Below are 16,137 nucleotides of genomic sequence, written 5' to 3'. Positions count from 1 at the left end.
AAACTTTAATATAAGTTTAACATAACAGCAAATGTACAACGCTTTGACAACGTTTTGCACACGATGATGACAAAACCTTGGCGAAACATTGTACATTTGCTGTTATGTTAAACTTATATTAAAGTTTTTCTTCATTACCAATTCAAGCCGTCTCCAGGCATTATTGGTATAGAAACAAGTTGAATCAAAATGCAAAGATTATATTTTCAAGCCTACAACTAGGAACTTTAAAAAGCAAACAAACAGGGCTTGAAATAGTGTCTACATTATTTTCTCAAGTTACAAATCCTTATTTTGATTCTATGTCTATAGAACTTATCAATTTTAATGGAGTCAAAACAGGGATTTGTAACTAAAGAATAATAATGTAGACACTATTTCAAACCTTGTTTATTTACTTTTTAGAGTCCCTAGCTGTAGGCTTGAAAATATAATCTTAGCATTTTGATTCAACTTTCTTCTGTACTTTGTAGATGATCCCTATTTCCCCTTTTTAAATTATGGAGAATAAATTTCAAGCTACATATGTATGTATATAGACGTTCAATTGAATGTTAGATGTTTTTCAACAGTTTACTGCTGCATTGGCTTTTTTATTCCATCCAACCACCACACTGAACTTATTCAAAATAAATAACAAATGTACAACAAAGAATAAACACACGTACAGGTATTCTACTACAATAAACAAAATGTTAAGTTATTCTAAAAGGACCATCTTGAAAGCAAAGATTGTATCATCACTGATTTAATGACTGGCTTCCATCAATGTCACAGTGTAATGTAACAAAAGACGAGCAGCTACAAAGCAATCTCCTCAGAATGTAATAATGTTTCTTCTAAGATAGTACAACACAAAATAATGCAATGTAAACAGATGTAGTAACATGGTTACCTTGTTAGGTCTACATGACATTTATGTATGTTCTTCAACAGCTTGCTGTGCACTAGTGTTTGCTAGAATAAGGCAACACAAGTAACTCATGCAAAAAAGACAACAGTGACACACTTAGCATAAGTTGTCAATTATCAACAACATATACAACTGCTACCTTCATCCTCTATTTAAAAATAGTAATAGATATATGAAATAGTGCTATATGCAGTGGTAATAAATACTGAATATTCACTCACAATTTCAGCTAAGTATAAGAAACAGTAGAAAGAATTACCACCATCATTTAAGTAGAAAAATCTACTACGGTAATCGTCAACTGTTAAAAACATGCGGATATCCGCATAGAGACAGCAAACTCAAGTAACGATGAAAATGTATGAGTTGTAGTTTCCAACTAATGTGCACATGAAGGACTTAGAAAATTTCACATCATGACAAAATTAAGAAGATTGAATAAAGTTTAAACTAATCTCAGTTTTTTGCAAAATTCCTGTTTGATCCCACATTACAGTAGAAATCATGTGCAATAATTTTATAGTGGAGTTATAATAGGAATTTTTAGCTTCAGCAAACTGCCACCTGTAGATCTCCAGCCTTGTGTGCTTACTTTCTTGCAATCTCTATTTGTAGATTTTAAATTCTCAGTTTTTAATTATCTTGTATGTTGGGTTTTTTAATGCACAGCAATGGGCAAGTGTATGCCTAGAGCAAAACACGACCCCCACTAAGCGGCTATAAATTTTACCATTAGAAAAGCAGCCTTTTCAAATAAAACAAATACATCTACAACTTCACTTCAAATAAGGTTTTGTGTCTTTTAAAGTAATTATTTAATGATCCAGGTGGCTTTGTACTTGAGGTTCCGTGTAAAGATACATTTAACATGCATTAAGTACAAAAGTAGCGGCTCAGAACAACATTGCATCTATTATACATTTATAACCACGTAAATAAACTTTCAATTTTTAAATATGTCATGGACTTTTGCAGCATTTCATATAGTATATTTGTCTAGGTTTTGGTTACAATAAACCCAACCAATTTTGCTGTAGGCTTGTGAACAATAATATTAATAACAATAATAATATGAAGAAATAGGCAAACCTTGATTTTGTCTACAGTTGTGAAATCACTTATTTTGCTTAATATGAATGTTTGGGTGGTCTTAACTATTGGAAAGGAAGGTTTTGAGTGTTGTTTCATGAATAAGTCTGCTTTTTAAGGTGCCCCACTGTGGCACAGCAGTATGTCTACAGACTTATAACATTAGAAACCGGGTTTCAATAACCATGGTGGGCAGGGCACAGATAGCCCTTTTTGCTTAAAAACAACAACAACTTTTTAAGGTGGTCTTTGATTGAATGTTCTATTAGAATTTTGAGCAAATTCCTGTATGTGATTCAGGATTCATAAGTAATTAGCAACCTTCATGTCCATGTTTACTTAGAGAAGCTGAAGTTTTCCCCAATCTTCATATAAAATAACAGGTTCTAATATTTGTTACTACTTTGACTAAAGCTGCAAAACAAACTTAGTTGTAGATAATTCCTAAATTGATTCTAATAATTTCATCATTTTTGAAGAAGTTATTTATGCCTGAAAATATGGGAAATAAGAAAGCTTTCACTTAGTGCTTTTATTTCATAAAATTACAACTAACCATGAAGAGGCCAAGAACAACCAAGTTCCCCAATGACTCCACATCTAATGGTTGTGCCACTAGCACCTTCTAACAGTTCTCTTTTCATTACACCAGCAAAGTATTCGATTGAGTTATCAAGTGTAGATGTAGACTGTGATCCAGCAACATAATAACCTGTAATATAAATAAAAAATTATACACTTATGTTTAAAAATGTAAATTATACTCACATAATAGAATATTTTTAAAAAAACAGTTTAATACTGTCCATTGTTATTTGTACAAAATGCTATATTACCAAAAATCTATGAACAAGGGAAAATGTTTTTAAATTATGTCTGAACAATAATAATAATAATAAAATTCTTTATTTATTTGCACACTTCACATTACAAGTTATGCACAGTTGTTTCGGTACATTTTATCTGTGTTAATTGTCACAGAAAGGCACATTTTCCTTCAAATTTCATTACTTGCTGATCACTCCAGTTTTAAATATTTTTTGTATACTGTGTGACAGTATTACCTGTTAGCAGAGAATTGAGGTTTTTAATGGAAATACAGACTGTCAGAGCTTTTCAAATTTTGGGAGCTGAACAGAAACATACATATTCATGTCTGTAATAGGAAGGTTGTAAAAATGCTATTAAAAACCGGTCCATACAATAGACAGCCTAAACAAGGTAGTAGAAAGTCAAATATTACTTACAAAGACCTCTGTAGAACATGGCCATTAAGAATCATGAGCCCACTGCCCAAGGGATGATGCTGGATGGAAAGAAAACATTACCACTCAAGAACTTGCACACAAGTGGTCAGTAAACCAAGAAGTGTAGTGTGCTTAGAGCATGATCAGACCTGCACAAGATGTTTTCACCTTGAATCAACTGGACAGACTCAGACTACAGGAGGAAGGCACATTAGCTGTTTGAGTGGAGACCTGCGCTACATCATTAGTGCCACCACCATCCTACTTCTCACCATATTTTGCTGGGCTCAATCAGTGAGGAACTCTCCAAGATCCACCACCTCAGCAGCTAAGACATGGTAAGTGTCAAGGGACTTCCATGCTCCACACGAAGTAGGGAGAAGAACTGGCATTGGAGAGACACAAAGAAATGCCTGGATTCCCAGCAGATGCTGCTGGAAAAGTTATTTATTGGAGAAAGTGCAATGGGAGACTGTGAAACCTAATAATTAAAATCCGACAAGTGCGAGCCTAAGAATAGGCGGTTACTTCCTTGATGCTGGCTTTTTTCATGATAGTCCATAAGTAGGTATGAGGTTTGGATAAGGCAACTGAGTGTTAGATATAAAAGAATGTTTCAACTTAAGTTTAATGAGAGAGTTATGAGTTACATAGTTTATATAGCAATAATGTAGTTCAATAGCTATGAATTGATGATTGTTGTATTATTGCATCATGGTACTACAACCTTCTGAGTTTTTCTCGTTGTTTAATTGAGTATTATTGCATCATAATATCTAGTAGTGGGTGGAACTTTCTAGACTTCTGTCAGGGTATAAATATGTGTTAGAAATTAAGTTCAAAATCTAGACTGCTTGATTATGAGTTTAGTAATAAAGAGCATATAATGGTGATTTTTTAAAGTAAAATTATCACAGATTGAATTGTAATAACAGAGCAGAAAACTCTAAAGTAATTGAACAAGCCTGTGTGGACTTTGACCATTATTAAAAGCTCTGGATACAACTATGGTAACCAATAGTTGTAGTGGTGATTTTAAAGTGAAATTATCACAGACTGTATTGTAAGAACAGAGCAGGAATAATAATTTGTCTTGTCAAATAGTGTTCTAAAGTAACTGAACCAGCCTGGGTGGACTATAATGATAAAAAGACAATTATTTAAAGCTCTGGTTAGAACTGTGATAACCAACAGTGTAGCAAACATTTGTATATACATTTGACTTCATTTAACAAGTCACAGGCACCTACTGTAATAAATCTGGCCAATACATAAAAACTGACAGTGGTGAGCCAGCCAAGATCTACAATGGTAAATGGTAGTATAATTAGATATAAACAACAGTGGCAAACAAGACTATATATGCACAGTCGTAGTGGTGGGGAAAATATTGCAGAGGTCACAACCATACTATATAACCATATCAACTGACTTTGATAAATGGTAGAGTGGGCATGTGACTTATGTTCAAAGATAGTGATATACAAGAATTTGTTAAACAATAACAAGATCTAGAGTGAGTAGAACATCAACAGAGGAGAGAAGAAGATAAGCAGAGAAGAGAGGAAGAAAGAAAAAGACTAAAGGAAGATGTGAGTGTGAAAAACAAGTTCAAAAAGGGAGAGATAAAAAGAGCACAAATTGAGATTGCTAAGTTCACCCAAAAGAATGATAGAGGACCCAAGAATGATTATAGGGTCAGGGCCAGCCGACCCATGCTTCCCAATTCTGATGAACAGAAGAATGACATGGATGCTTTCCTGGAGGGGTATGAAAGATTCGCCCAAAGTCAGAAATGGGACAAAGGCAACTGGGCAGTCTGTCTCAACACACTTCTTATAAGAAAAGACCTATATGTGTAGGTGTGTATGACATCAGAAGATGCCATGGACTATGAAAAGTTAAAAGTGGCCTTGCTCAAACACTGTAAACTTACCGAGAAAGGTTTTCACTGAAACTTTAGAGATGTAAAAACCTGACACTGGAGAAACTGTATTTCAGTATGTGGCACATCTGTGGCAATACTTCACAAGGTGGACTGACATGGCCAAGTGTGAAGATAGTTTTGAAAGACTGGCAGATCTACTAATATGTGAACAGTTCATGACCACATGCTCCACCAACATGTTACTGTTCCTAAAAGAAAGAGCACCGAAAGAAGTGGACAAGATGATCAAGATGGCAGAACAGTATAAGAAAGCCCATTGAGGGAGTAAAACTGGCAAGACCAACAATAACTAGTCAAAGTTGAAACCATGGGTGGCTGACCAGAAACAGGATGCCAATGAAAGTGACAAGCATTCAACAGCTAAAAGGGAGAAGCGATGCTGTTATTGTTATAAAGTGAGTGCAAGCCTGTTACCAACAAGCACCAGCAGAAATGTCAACTTAAGTCAGCTGGAGCTATATGCTGGCAAGAAACAAAAAAAAGTGACACACCATGAATGCTGCTGCAAGAAGAAACAGAATAAAGACAACTTATCAGATTCTCCACAAAAAGGAAGTGCTATCACCATGATTGCTGACCAGCTTAAGCTAACATATGAGTCAACAGTACCAGTAGTGTTCGGAGCATGTGACAAACATGCCAGAAGGTGAAGGCTATGTCTGGGACAAGAAAGTGAAAGTCCTACAAGACACTGGGTGCAGCAGTGAGAACCAGTTTAGTATCTGATGGCCAGATGACAGGCAAGGTACATCTGCGTGTGCTGACTGATGGAACAGTGAGAAAGTTTCCCATACTAAAAATAAAGGTAGACACTCCATACTACATGGGAGACCTTGAGGTCATGTTTATGAAGGTACCCACCTATGATTTTGGTGGTTGGCAAACTACCAAGTAGTGGAAGTTTGGAGACACCAGATAAGTAAATCTGTGAGTGCTGACTGATGGGACAGTGAGAAAGTTTCCCATACTAAGAATAAAAGTGGACATTCCATATTACTTGGGAGACTTTGAGGCCATGCGTATGAAGACACCCATCTATGATTTTGGTGATTGGCAATAGTAGAAATTTGGAGACACCAGACAGAAAGAAGACTGATGAGGCATTTGCATTCACCACTAGAATTCAAGAGAAGAAAAGCAAGCAAGACATGAAGCCCCTGCAAGTTGTAAAGGGTGACATCCCAAAAGCAGGTTCATGGGATTTGAAGAAGAAAGGAACCTACAGAACATACATCTGGAAGGGAGTGACTGAATCTATCAAGGTGGTTCTACTGGAGAAATTAAACAGATCATAGTACCAACATAATACCAGACTGATGTGATGAAGTTGCCTCACAAATAGATTGTGGGAAGACACCTAGGAGTGAAGAAGACAGCAGACAGAATCACCACCAGCAACTTCCATTGGCCAGGGGTCATTGGAGATGTGACCAGATTCTGCAGATCATGTGACATGTGCCAAAGGACATTACATAGAGGGAATGTGGCCAATGTGTCACTGGGAGAGATGCCTTTCATAGAAAAGCTATTCAGCAGAGTAGCTGTGAATTTGATTGGACAATTTGTCAGATTCATCACAACAAGAAAGTGCTATCACCATGATTAAACAGTGCATGATAGATGATTAGCTTAAGTTAGTGAATGAATCAACAGAAATGCCAACAAACTACAACATGGAATGCTTTGTTAGGGGACAAGAAAATGAAAGTTCTACAACACATTGGGTGCAGCAGTGAGAACCAGTTTAGTAACTGATGGCAAGGTAAGTCTGTGAGTGCTGACTGATGGGACAGTGAGAAAGTTTCCCATACTAAGAATAAAAGTGGACACTTCATATTATTTGGGAGACTTTGAGGCCATGTGTATGAAGGCACCCATCTATGATTTTGGTGATTGGCAATAGTATAAGTTTGGAGACACCAGATAGAAAGAAGACTAATGAGTCATTTGGATTCACTACTAGAGCTCAAGAGAAGAAAAATAAGCAAGACATGAAGTCCCTGCAAGTCATGAAGGGTAATATCCCAAATGTAGCTTTATGGGATTTGAAGAGAGCACAAAAAAAGACCTGGTACTGCAGAAACTTTGTGACAGTGTTCGGAAGAAATTCAAGCACAAGACCAAAAGGAAAGGGACCTACATAATAGAGGACTGGAAGGGAGTGCTACACCAGATCTATCAAGGTGGTTATACCAGGGAAATTAAAAAAATCATAGCACCAACAGAATACCACACTCATGTGATGAAGTTACCTCATGAGTTGATTGTGGGGAGGACACCTAGAAGTGAAGAAGACAGCAGGCAGAATCACCACCAGCAACTTCCATTGGCCAGGGATCACTGGAGATGTGACCAGATTCTGCAGATCATGTGACATCTACCAAAGGACAGTATGTAGAGGATAGGTAGCCAAGGTGCCACTGGACGAGATGCCTCTTATAGAAGAGCCATATAGCAGAGTAGCTGTGGACTTGATTGGACCACTAGCACCTGTATGCAACAAGGATAACCAGTATGTTCTGGCAATAGTTGACTATGTAACATGTTACCCAGAAGCCATAAGGCTGCCAAAAATATAGATGGAGAGAGTAGCATCTTTGTGAGAGAGTCAATGGAATCTTAAAGAGCATATTGATAAAGATGTGCCAGGAGAGACCACATGCCTGGGATAGGTACCTGCAGGCAGTATTATTTGCTTAGCAAGAAGTCCTACAAGCAAGTACAGAAGTTTCACGCTTTGAGTTACTGTATGGAAGAACAGTATGAGGTCCAATGTAGATATTGAAAGAACTGTGGACAGGAGCAAAAAAGTCAGAAGTGAGGAACACATATCAGTATGTGATATACCTCAGAAACCAACTGAAAGAGAGCTGTTAACTTGCTTGAGAAAGTTTGTATGCAGCTCAAGCCAGTCAGAAGCACTTCTATAATAAGAAGGCCAAGGATTGATGTTTCAAGGTCTGATGGAAGGTCGTGGCTCTGCTACCCACAGACAAGAACAATCTCAATTTGCAGTGGAAAGGACCTTTTGAAGAACAGGAGATGAGATATACAAATACTTCAACATCAGTGAAGAACTGACTGGCAAGAAGAAGAAGGAGCTAGAAGACGTATCAGTACACTGATGTTTTCACAGATAGACCAGGCAAGCCAGACCTTGTCCAACACAAAATTGAGACCATGACCAGGTATCAAGTTAAGACACCTGATCAAGCAAGGAGTTGAGGTAATGTTAGAAGCTGGAATCATAGTTTTCAAATTCAGGCAACTATTCACCAGTGCTAATCGTGAAGAAAAGGGATAGCTCAAACTGCTTCTGCATAGATTTCCATAAGTTGAATCTTATAACGAAGTTCAACTCCAAACCTATTGGAAACCCAAAGGCTAACATGGTGAAACTAGACAGGGCCAAGTTCTTTGAGAAGATCAACCTCAGTAAAGGTTATTGGCAGATCCTTGTAGAGACAGAACCTAAGAAGAAGACAGCCTTTTTGATACCAGACATGTTAAAAATGCAAGAGAATGCCATTTGGGTTAGTAGGTTGGGTAGTGACATTCAACTGCATGATGAGGAAGATCTTGCACAAAACCACCAACATCAAGCATTATATGGATGAAATTCTGATCCACACAGCTAGATGAAAAGACCACCTGGAGAAACTCAGAGAGCTGTTCGAGCAAGTAAGGGCAGCAGGTCTGACAATCAGATCATATAAGTGCTACATTGGTTATTCTGTGCTGGACTTTTTTTTATTACAAGGTAGGTGACCAAGAGATAGATAAGATGGAAGGATGACAGGAATGGGATAAGAAGAAGGCTACACGATTGGAGAAACTGTCCCTGTAGCTGATGAACTGGACAAATTCCACATGTGAAGATGAAGAGAGGCTACCCCTGGGTGAAAAAATGGATATGTGAGGTTGAAGCAATAGAGATGGGTCATAGGGTAGAGAAAGAGGGTATAGAAATCAGTGGAAGAAGCAAAGGAAACTAAAGCTGAGCTGGTCAAAGAGGTCTCACTAATAGAACCCAGTACGGAATGTCATATATCAAGACTAGGACCTAAGGGAGGAGACAAAGAGGAAGATAGGCATACATAAAAAGGTGAGACAAATCCTGGCTGAGGGCAATGACAGCCACAGCCAAAAGATAAAGAACTAGGGATTAGAAGAGAGGTAGCTTGGAGTCAAGAGGAATAAGAAAGGCACCTACAAAGCCACTCCATGAGCAAGATGAAGTCCAGCCAACAGAGATGATCTACCACCAGGTTCAAAGCCCTTGGCACATAACAAGAGATAAGAAGAATTTGTTGGGAAATGAGCTCAGAATTGGTGGTCCAGTGCTTGAAAGTAGAGCCCTGGAACAGATGATATAAGAAACAACACTAGAATTGTTAGAGTGGATCATGGCTAACTGATCCACCAAAAGTGGGGATATGTCTCATGACCACCAAAACACATCAAAAAGAGAAAGATTCCATTGGTTGCACAAGGTTCACTGTAGGAAGTGCATATGTGTACACCCCAAAGGAATGAGGGATTCCAGGGAAGCCACTCTCCAGAAGTGAAAGAACCTCTTACATCAAGTGAAAATGAGAAGCATGAAAATTGATTACCAGACATTCCATTATGTGAAAAGATAAAAGCTGAATACAATTAAGATAAGAGTTGTGTTAAATACTGTTTAAGCATGAGAAAGGACAAGGGAAGAAAATGAGGACTGATGCTGGGTTGCCTCAGCCTGGGTCTCCGGTGAATCAGTGAATCCTTTGGATGAAAAAAGAAGCCAGAAGAAGATCACAGAGATATGAAGGAGGTAGATGAACATTAGTAAGAAGTGCATCTCGACCCAACAAGTCCAAAAGGCAGAGGAACTGAGTAAGGAGGGAAAGGGCAAAAGTGGTACAGGCCAAGGTAGTAAAGAGCATATGACATATGATGAAGGGATGGCAGGTAATGTAAGAAGGTAGTAAGAAAAAGATGAAGATGCAAAAACTGGGCAATAAAAAGTGAAATAAAAAACAAAGGGTCTGCTACTCAAGCAAGTAAAAGAAATTCCATAGACTGAGAATCAAGAAAAAGAAAGGAAGAATGGTCATATGCTAGGACAAAAGACTCAAGAAGGTGAGAGGGACGAGATATGTGGGTACATAGTTGTTCTAGAAAAGAATCAGCATGAACCCTAATATCAGGTGAAGGAGGTAAGAGAAAGGAATCTTACGTGGAGTAAAGAAGGGAAAGAATCAAAAGTGAATCAAAAGATGAAGGCAAAAAGAGAAAGAAAGGAACATATCTGAGAAATCATACCCAGAAAAAGATTGAAAGGTTGAGGATCTTCCTTGACCAGTAAAGTGGTACCCAAAGCAAGCTCAGTTAGGGGAAACACTTGGTCAAATTCATCATCCCACTGGTCATTCTGAAACTGAGGTGAAGGAACTTAAGCAGAAAGGATGGAAGGAGGAAGTTCAGTATGCCTGAGAGAACCCACACACACACACTATACAATGGCTGTAAAGTCCTCAACAGTTAGTGAGCCTCCAGTAGCCATAGTAGAAATAATTATTGTGTTTGAAATATTTTCACTCTAACAGGAGAAAGTAAACATCACCATCACTTGAGAACTCATTAAGATTAGAAATTAGTTAATGCTTTTGAAACAAAAGCTAAGTTAGAACGAAAATGTAAGTTTTGCTAATAATCGCAAATCTGATGGAATTGAACTTAAGCAAGAAAAATTAACATGTCCACTCAAGGCAATGCTGAGGAAAAGAATGAAATTATTTTGAGAGCAAGTGCTTAAGGGGAACCCCTGTGCATGGAGGTTGTGTCACCCTTCTATTGGTGAAGGGCTTTGTTGCATGATGATGTCATCATGCACCTGCACAGTTCACATTAAATATGTAAATTTTAGGTGGGAATTAGCTCAAGGCTAGTAGCATAAAAATCTCAAAGGCAGATTTGTGAAGAATATAGATATTCTGTGTGTGGAACTAAAGTATCATCTTAGAAACACATTGTTATTTGCAAAATATGCCATGCAGAGACTAAATTCAGTGGAGGGACTAAAATTTCTTAAAACATTTGTGTCAGCATCAGCAGTTTAGAATATAATACATTATCATTGAAAATCAGTGTGATAATTAAAATTTGTTGTAGATATTGAAGAAAATAGGTAAAGGACAAAGGTCTACGTTAAATATGTTACCTTTAAGTTTTGAAAATGACATAAACAAAGTTTCTGCTAACATCAATCAAAGCTTCATTAATAAAATATGATTTCTCATTACCAAATGCCAGCCAAATTCACCTTTAGAGAAATAATTTTATCAAAGCTAACTAAGAATGAAGGCTGAACTCCAGTCTTCCAGTCAGTTGAAAGTGTTTCATGGACCAAATATTCCTAGACAAATCAGATCAACCACGTCTTATGTTACAATAACAACCCACCACTGTAAAGACTTCAAGTTAGAAGTTAGCTGTCCTTCAAACAAGCATGCTACTTGAATTGCATACTAGTGAAGTTTTGAAATCAGTTGCTGTTGAATGGAAGTGTTCATCATGTTGTATTACTACAGACAACACTTCAAACATGAGAATTGCTGCTAGAGTGGCTGAGATCCCTATTCATATAGGATGCTTTGCCCATGCCTTAAACTTGGTTTCAGGAAAAGCAACTGAAGTTAAAGCTGTTCACAATGTGCTTGCAAGTATGAAATCATTGGTTAGCTTTATTCACAGAAGTGCACACGCATCTTCTCTGTTAAAAGAAGCAAGCACTGCTTCAGCTTCCCCAGCAGCAACCTTAAGGTCCAGCACTTATTAAAACAAGTTGCATTCTTGGCAGCTTTGAAAGATGAAAAGCTTAGCAAAAGAAATGTGGCAGCAATTTCAAACAGTATGTCATGCAGAAGTATTGACACTGCAGAAAAATTCCTGAATCTTATGGAACCAGTACACCATGTTACTCCTGTGTTGTCTGAAGGTAAAAAACCAACAGTGGGCATCATAAAGCCTTTAGTGGAGAAAATTAAAAAAAGTTTTGCAACTTAAGAAGAAGAAAACTTACCTGACAGAAATCAAACATGCTGTCATGACTAACCTACAAAAACAATATTGTTACAGGTCATACTGTCAAACAATATTGTTTCAAACTACTTAAGTGTTTAAGTAAAATAAAGGTTACACCTGGAGACTGATTGAAAATGATATGTTATGCTAATCAATTTATAAAAACAGGTATGGAAAATTATCTTAGAAATATAGTAAGTTTTAGGAAATTCAGCATTCACATTACATGAAAAAAAATAATCAAAGAATAAGAATTATTTTTCTGACAGAGATTAAACCAATGAACAGTGTTTAGATTATTAATCCAATAACCTTCAACATTTTTGACTTGTTTTAATATAATATTTTTAAACAAGTGGACTGTGTTCTGTTTGTTTACTGTTGAAATTTTCACCAACAAGTCACATACACCTACTGTAAAGAATCTGGCCCATATGCAAAAACCTGACAATCTGACCAAACAGTTCATAGAAGGAAATATTTCTACACAGATAAAGGAAGAGGAATCACTGATGCTAACTACAAATGATGAAAATATTCCAACCAAGCACCAAAGGTATCATCAAAAAGTTTACTGGGTAATATAGCATGTAAGTTAAAATATAGAAAAATAAATCGTCTTACAGTTAAATTCAACAAAAGAATGTATTTTGAGATTTTCCTCAAACTGTTTTACAAGATAAAAAAATCTTGTTGCCCTATGCTACCACACCTACATTTGAGGGAGAGTTTCTTGAGTATTAAAATAAAAATGCATGGCCTAAAACAAGCTAGATTAAAATCTGAAAATGTTTGAAGAATTCAAATGATCAGAAAGTCAGTATTTTAATTTTCAAGCTAAAAACTATTATTAATTTTATGTAGCAGTGAAAAAAGAAAGCCATCTTTGTAGATGGCAACTGTCTACATATATGGTTGACAGAATAAGTATCAGTTTCTATGTAATTAATTACTACCTACTGCAAACAGGAAAATGTAAAAAGCCATGAAAAAGTGCAATTTAAGGAGCTTTTTAATCTCCACCAACAGCAGTTGTTTCACCAGTAAAGTATAAATTGTCACAGGTGAACATGAGGAGGATGACTGGGTGCAAGGCATGGAACTTCTCTGTGGAGAAAGGATCTAGACACTGAATTGTGAGTGAAAGGGTGTTGATGGAAGCACAGCCATTAATGGTAGCTGTAAGATGGCAGATGAGACAGCGAGAACTCACTGATGATGATGACAACTGGTACCTCTCCATGAAAGTAGACATCCAATCACCCCAAGAGCCAGGTACGGTTGGTGGAAGAATTCCATTAATAAGAGTTGAAATGCTGACAATGAGTACTCATAGAAGAGAAGGATGAAGTGTGGGGCAGCAGAGATTTTCTCCAAAAAGTCAGGCAAGTTGCCAAGACAACCAGAGGCTATAGAGTGACCAGGGGACTGGCAGAACCTGTAATAAGATGTGAAGCAACCCCAGATTAAAGAGCTAGCACTTGCCAGAGTGTAGTTCTCCCAGATTCCATTTATTCAATGGCATCTTTATCATACTGGACTTTCAAGTCCAGGGCATAGGTGTGGAGTCACTAGGGAGAGACGTGCACCAGGACAGTGCCATACATGGTGGAAGCAAAACAGATGTCATTTAATATTTAACTCTTTTAGCACAGGCTCGGTCCTCATAACCATTTTGTGCTTGTTATAGTTTTCATGCTATAACTTTTAAATTAATAAGCATACATTCACTAAATTTGGCAGGTTGTCAATAAACATTACAATGCTTTCATACACAAAATATCAATTTTTTTATTAAGTCTTAAGGTTTGTTAAGCAATGTTTTTCTCATGCCTTTTTTCTTTTCACCTATTGCCTATCCAACATTCAAAGTAATTTTCATTATAAGATTAAAAATACTTTTATGCATCAGAAAATTTTCAAATTTCACATGTGAAATCTCATAACTCATACCCGTGCATCCATAGTATGTAATATAGTTTGTGTTAAACTTCACTCACCAGCTCCAGCAATTATGTTGACCCCAGTTTCTACAGAAACCTTTTGCATGAAATTCAAGTCTCTGTTTAAACCATTTGTGGTGTTCTCAACGATACTTCCTCCTCCATTGAGCTTAAATAACTTGATATCATCCAAGACAGCCTGCTGCACATCAGAACCACAGAAGATAATGTTTTCTTTATGACTGTATCTACAATAAACAAGTATTGTGGTGTTTTAACAACTTTACACAGTCCAAAATAATATGCAACGGTTAAATGTCTGAAAAACGAAATTTCATAGAAAAAGTTATAAAAAGGAACTACTATTGAAACAAACCATTAATATCATTAAACAAAATAACAAAATATATTTGTAAAATTTCTGTGAGTCTTGATATATATATACAATAGATATACATATAAAGTAATACGACCAATATTAATTACTAAAAAGGAAACAGAGGTTTCAATGGTTTTTCACATCAAAATTTAAATTATTTCTTAGTTGTTGTTCTTTTATGATAGTTCATATCAGGTATACCAATTTTTAAGGAGTCAGGATAATTTGATTAATAAAAAATAAACTAAAAAAATCCAAAAAGGTTAACTGCTATACTGATAAAATTAATGAGAAAATGTAGTTCTCTATACAAAAGAGCTTAACAGCAATTCACATTTCAAGGAATAACAGCCAGGCACATGATAATATCTAATATTAGTGATACATCAAATAGTAACTTTCTGTAAACATTCTAGATCCTGTGTACATGGACACTCTCTCTCTCTCTCTGTCCAAAGACAATGTCACTTGATCACCTTACTCATAAAAGGTCACACAAGTTTTGGCTGATGTTAACAAAAGAAAGCTTTGACTTGGCTCGCTGCAGAAGCAAGTGAGGTCTATGGGCAAAAGGATTTTGTGGAAAGCTTTGAAAGTTGAGAATGATGAGGCTGAGTCAAAGAAACTGTCTGCTCTAATGTGGTAGAAAGAGTGTCTGGTAAAAATAACACTTGTAAAAATGCAGCAGTAATAAAATGAGGTGATAAAAAAACAAGACAAAAAAAGCATCAATAATAATGGAACTGATAAAAAATTATACAACTAACAATACAATGTGAGAAAAAAAATTATTTCATAAAAATCATTGAATTTTACTGTATTTTAAAATTTCCTTTTGAGAAGAAACTATGTCAGTTTTCCCCAGTTTGCATGATAACTATTGCTATGGTTACTGGAGTGGAAAGTGATTCGCAACTGGGGTTGTTTTGAATCGAAAATTATGATGCAAACCCAGATATTTTGTCCCCTGTGACAATAACCACTCAGCAGCCTTACACAGAATATTCAGAGAGACAAAGAAACACAACAGATGCTAAAAAATTTTCCTGGATTAACTGTAAATATCCATATCCAAAACTTGTTAGGCTAACTGACACAGCAGTTACATTAACAAAGTACCATGAAAAACTTACCAGCTTACATAAAAATCAGTCAAAATAATTTAAACCTGATACTTTTTACTCATTATTTATTATTTTTATCATCTCACCCCCATGTTAGCCTTGGATGATTGGATAGCAGATGTATAATTCTTTTCCCCCATGTGGTTGAGCAGTGCAGCCTCGCCGATTTTGGCAATGTCCAAACTTTAAATTTTTGTAGACATTATACAATGGCTGTTCTAGGTGAAGGGCCATAAATCATGTCTACAGGAAGCAAAATTTTTCAGCTCAACATGAACATTTTTTCATAACAACTTAATGATTTTTTTTCAGTTGTCCAATGTGCCAACATGATATAGGGTGTCTGTCCTAGTTTGGTTTAATAAGCTTAGGAAGCATATGCTTGACAGTCTGTATTACTCACTCCACTACATTAACATAAATCAG

At 36.5% G+C, this 16,137-nt stretch overlaps 1 protein-coding gene across 3 annotated transcripts in view; it reads right to left on the bottom strand.

Moving 5' to 3' along the window:
* The window catches only part of LOC106467364 (phosphotriesterase-related protein-like), a 62,781-nt gene that overhangs the window by 11,732 nt on the left and 34,912 nt on the right, over positions 1-16,137 (bottom strand). For all 3 annotated transcript variants that reach the window (XM_013927711.2, XM_022395528.1, XM_022395529.1), the window contains 2 exons: positions 14,266-14,456; positions 2,559-2,714 (listed from right to left, as the gene is read on the bottom strand). In XM_013927711.2, the coding sequence (XP_013783165.1) occupies positions 2,559-2,714; positions 14,266-14,456 (347 nt within the window). The remainder of the gene's footprint in view (positions 1-2,558; positions 2,715-14,265; positions 14,457-16,137) is intronic.

Source organism: Limulus polyphemus, unplaced genomic scaffold (genome assembly GCF_000517525.1).
Source record: "Limulus polyphemus unplaced genomic scaffold, Limulus_polyphemus-2.1.2 Scaffold2587, whole genome shotgun sequence".
Taxonomy (NCBI): Eukaryota; Metazoa; Arthropoda; class Merostomata; order Xiphosura; family Limulidae; genus Limulus; species Limulus polyphemus.
Note: the sequence above shows the minus strand (reverse complement) of the source record. Positions and strands in the feature narration are given on the sequence as shown.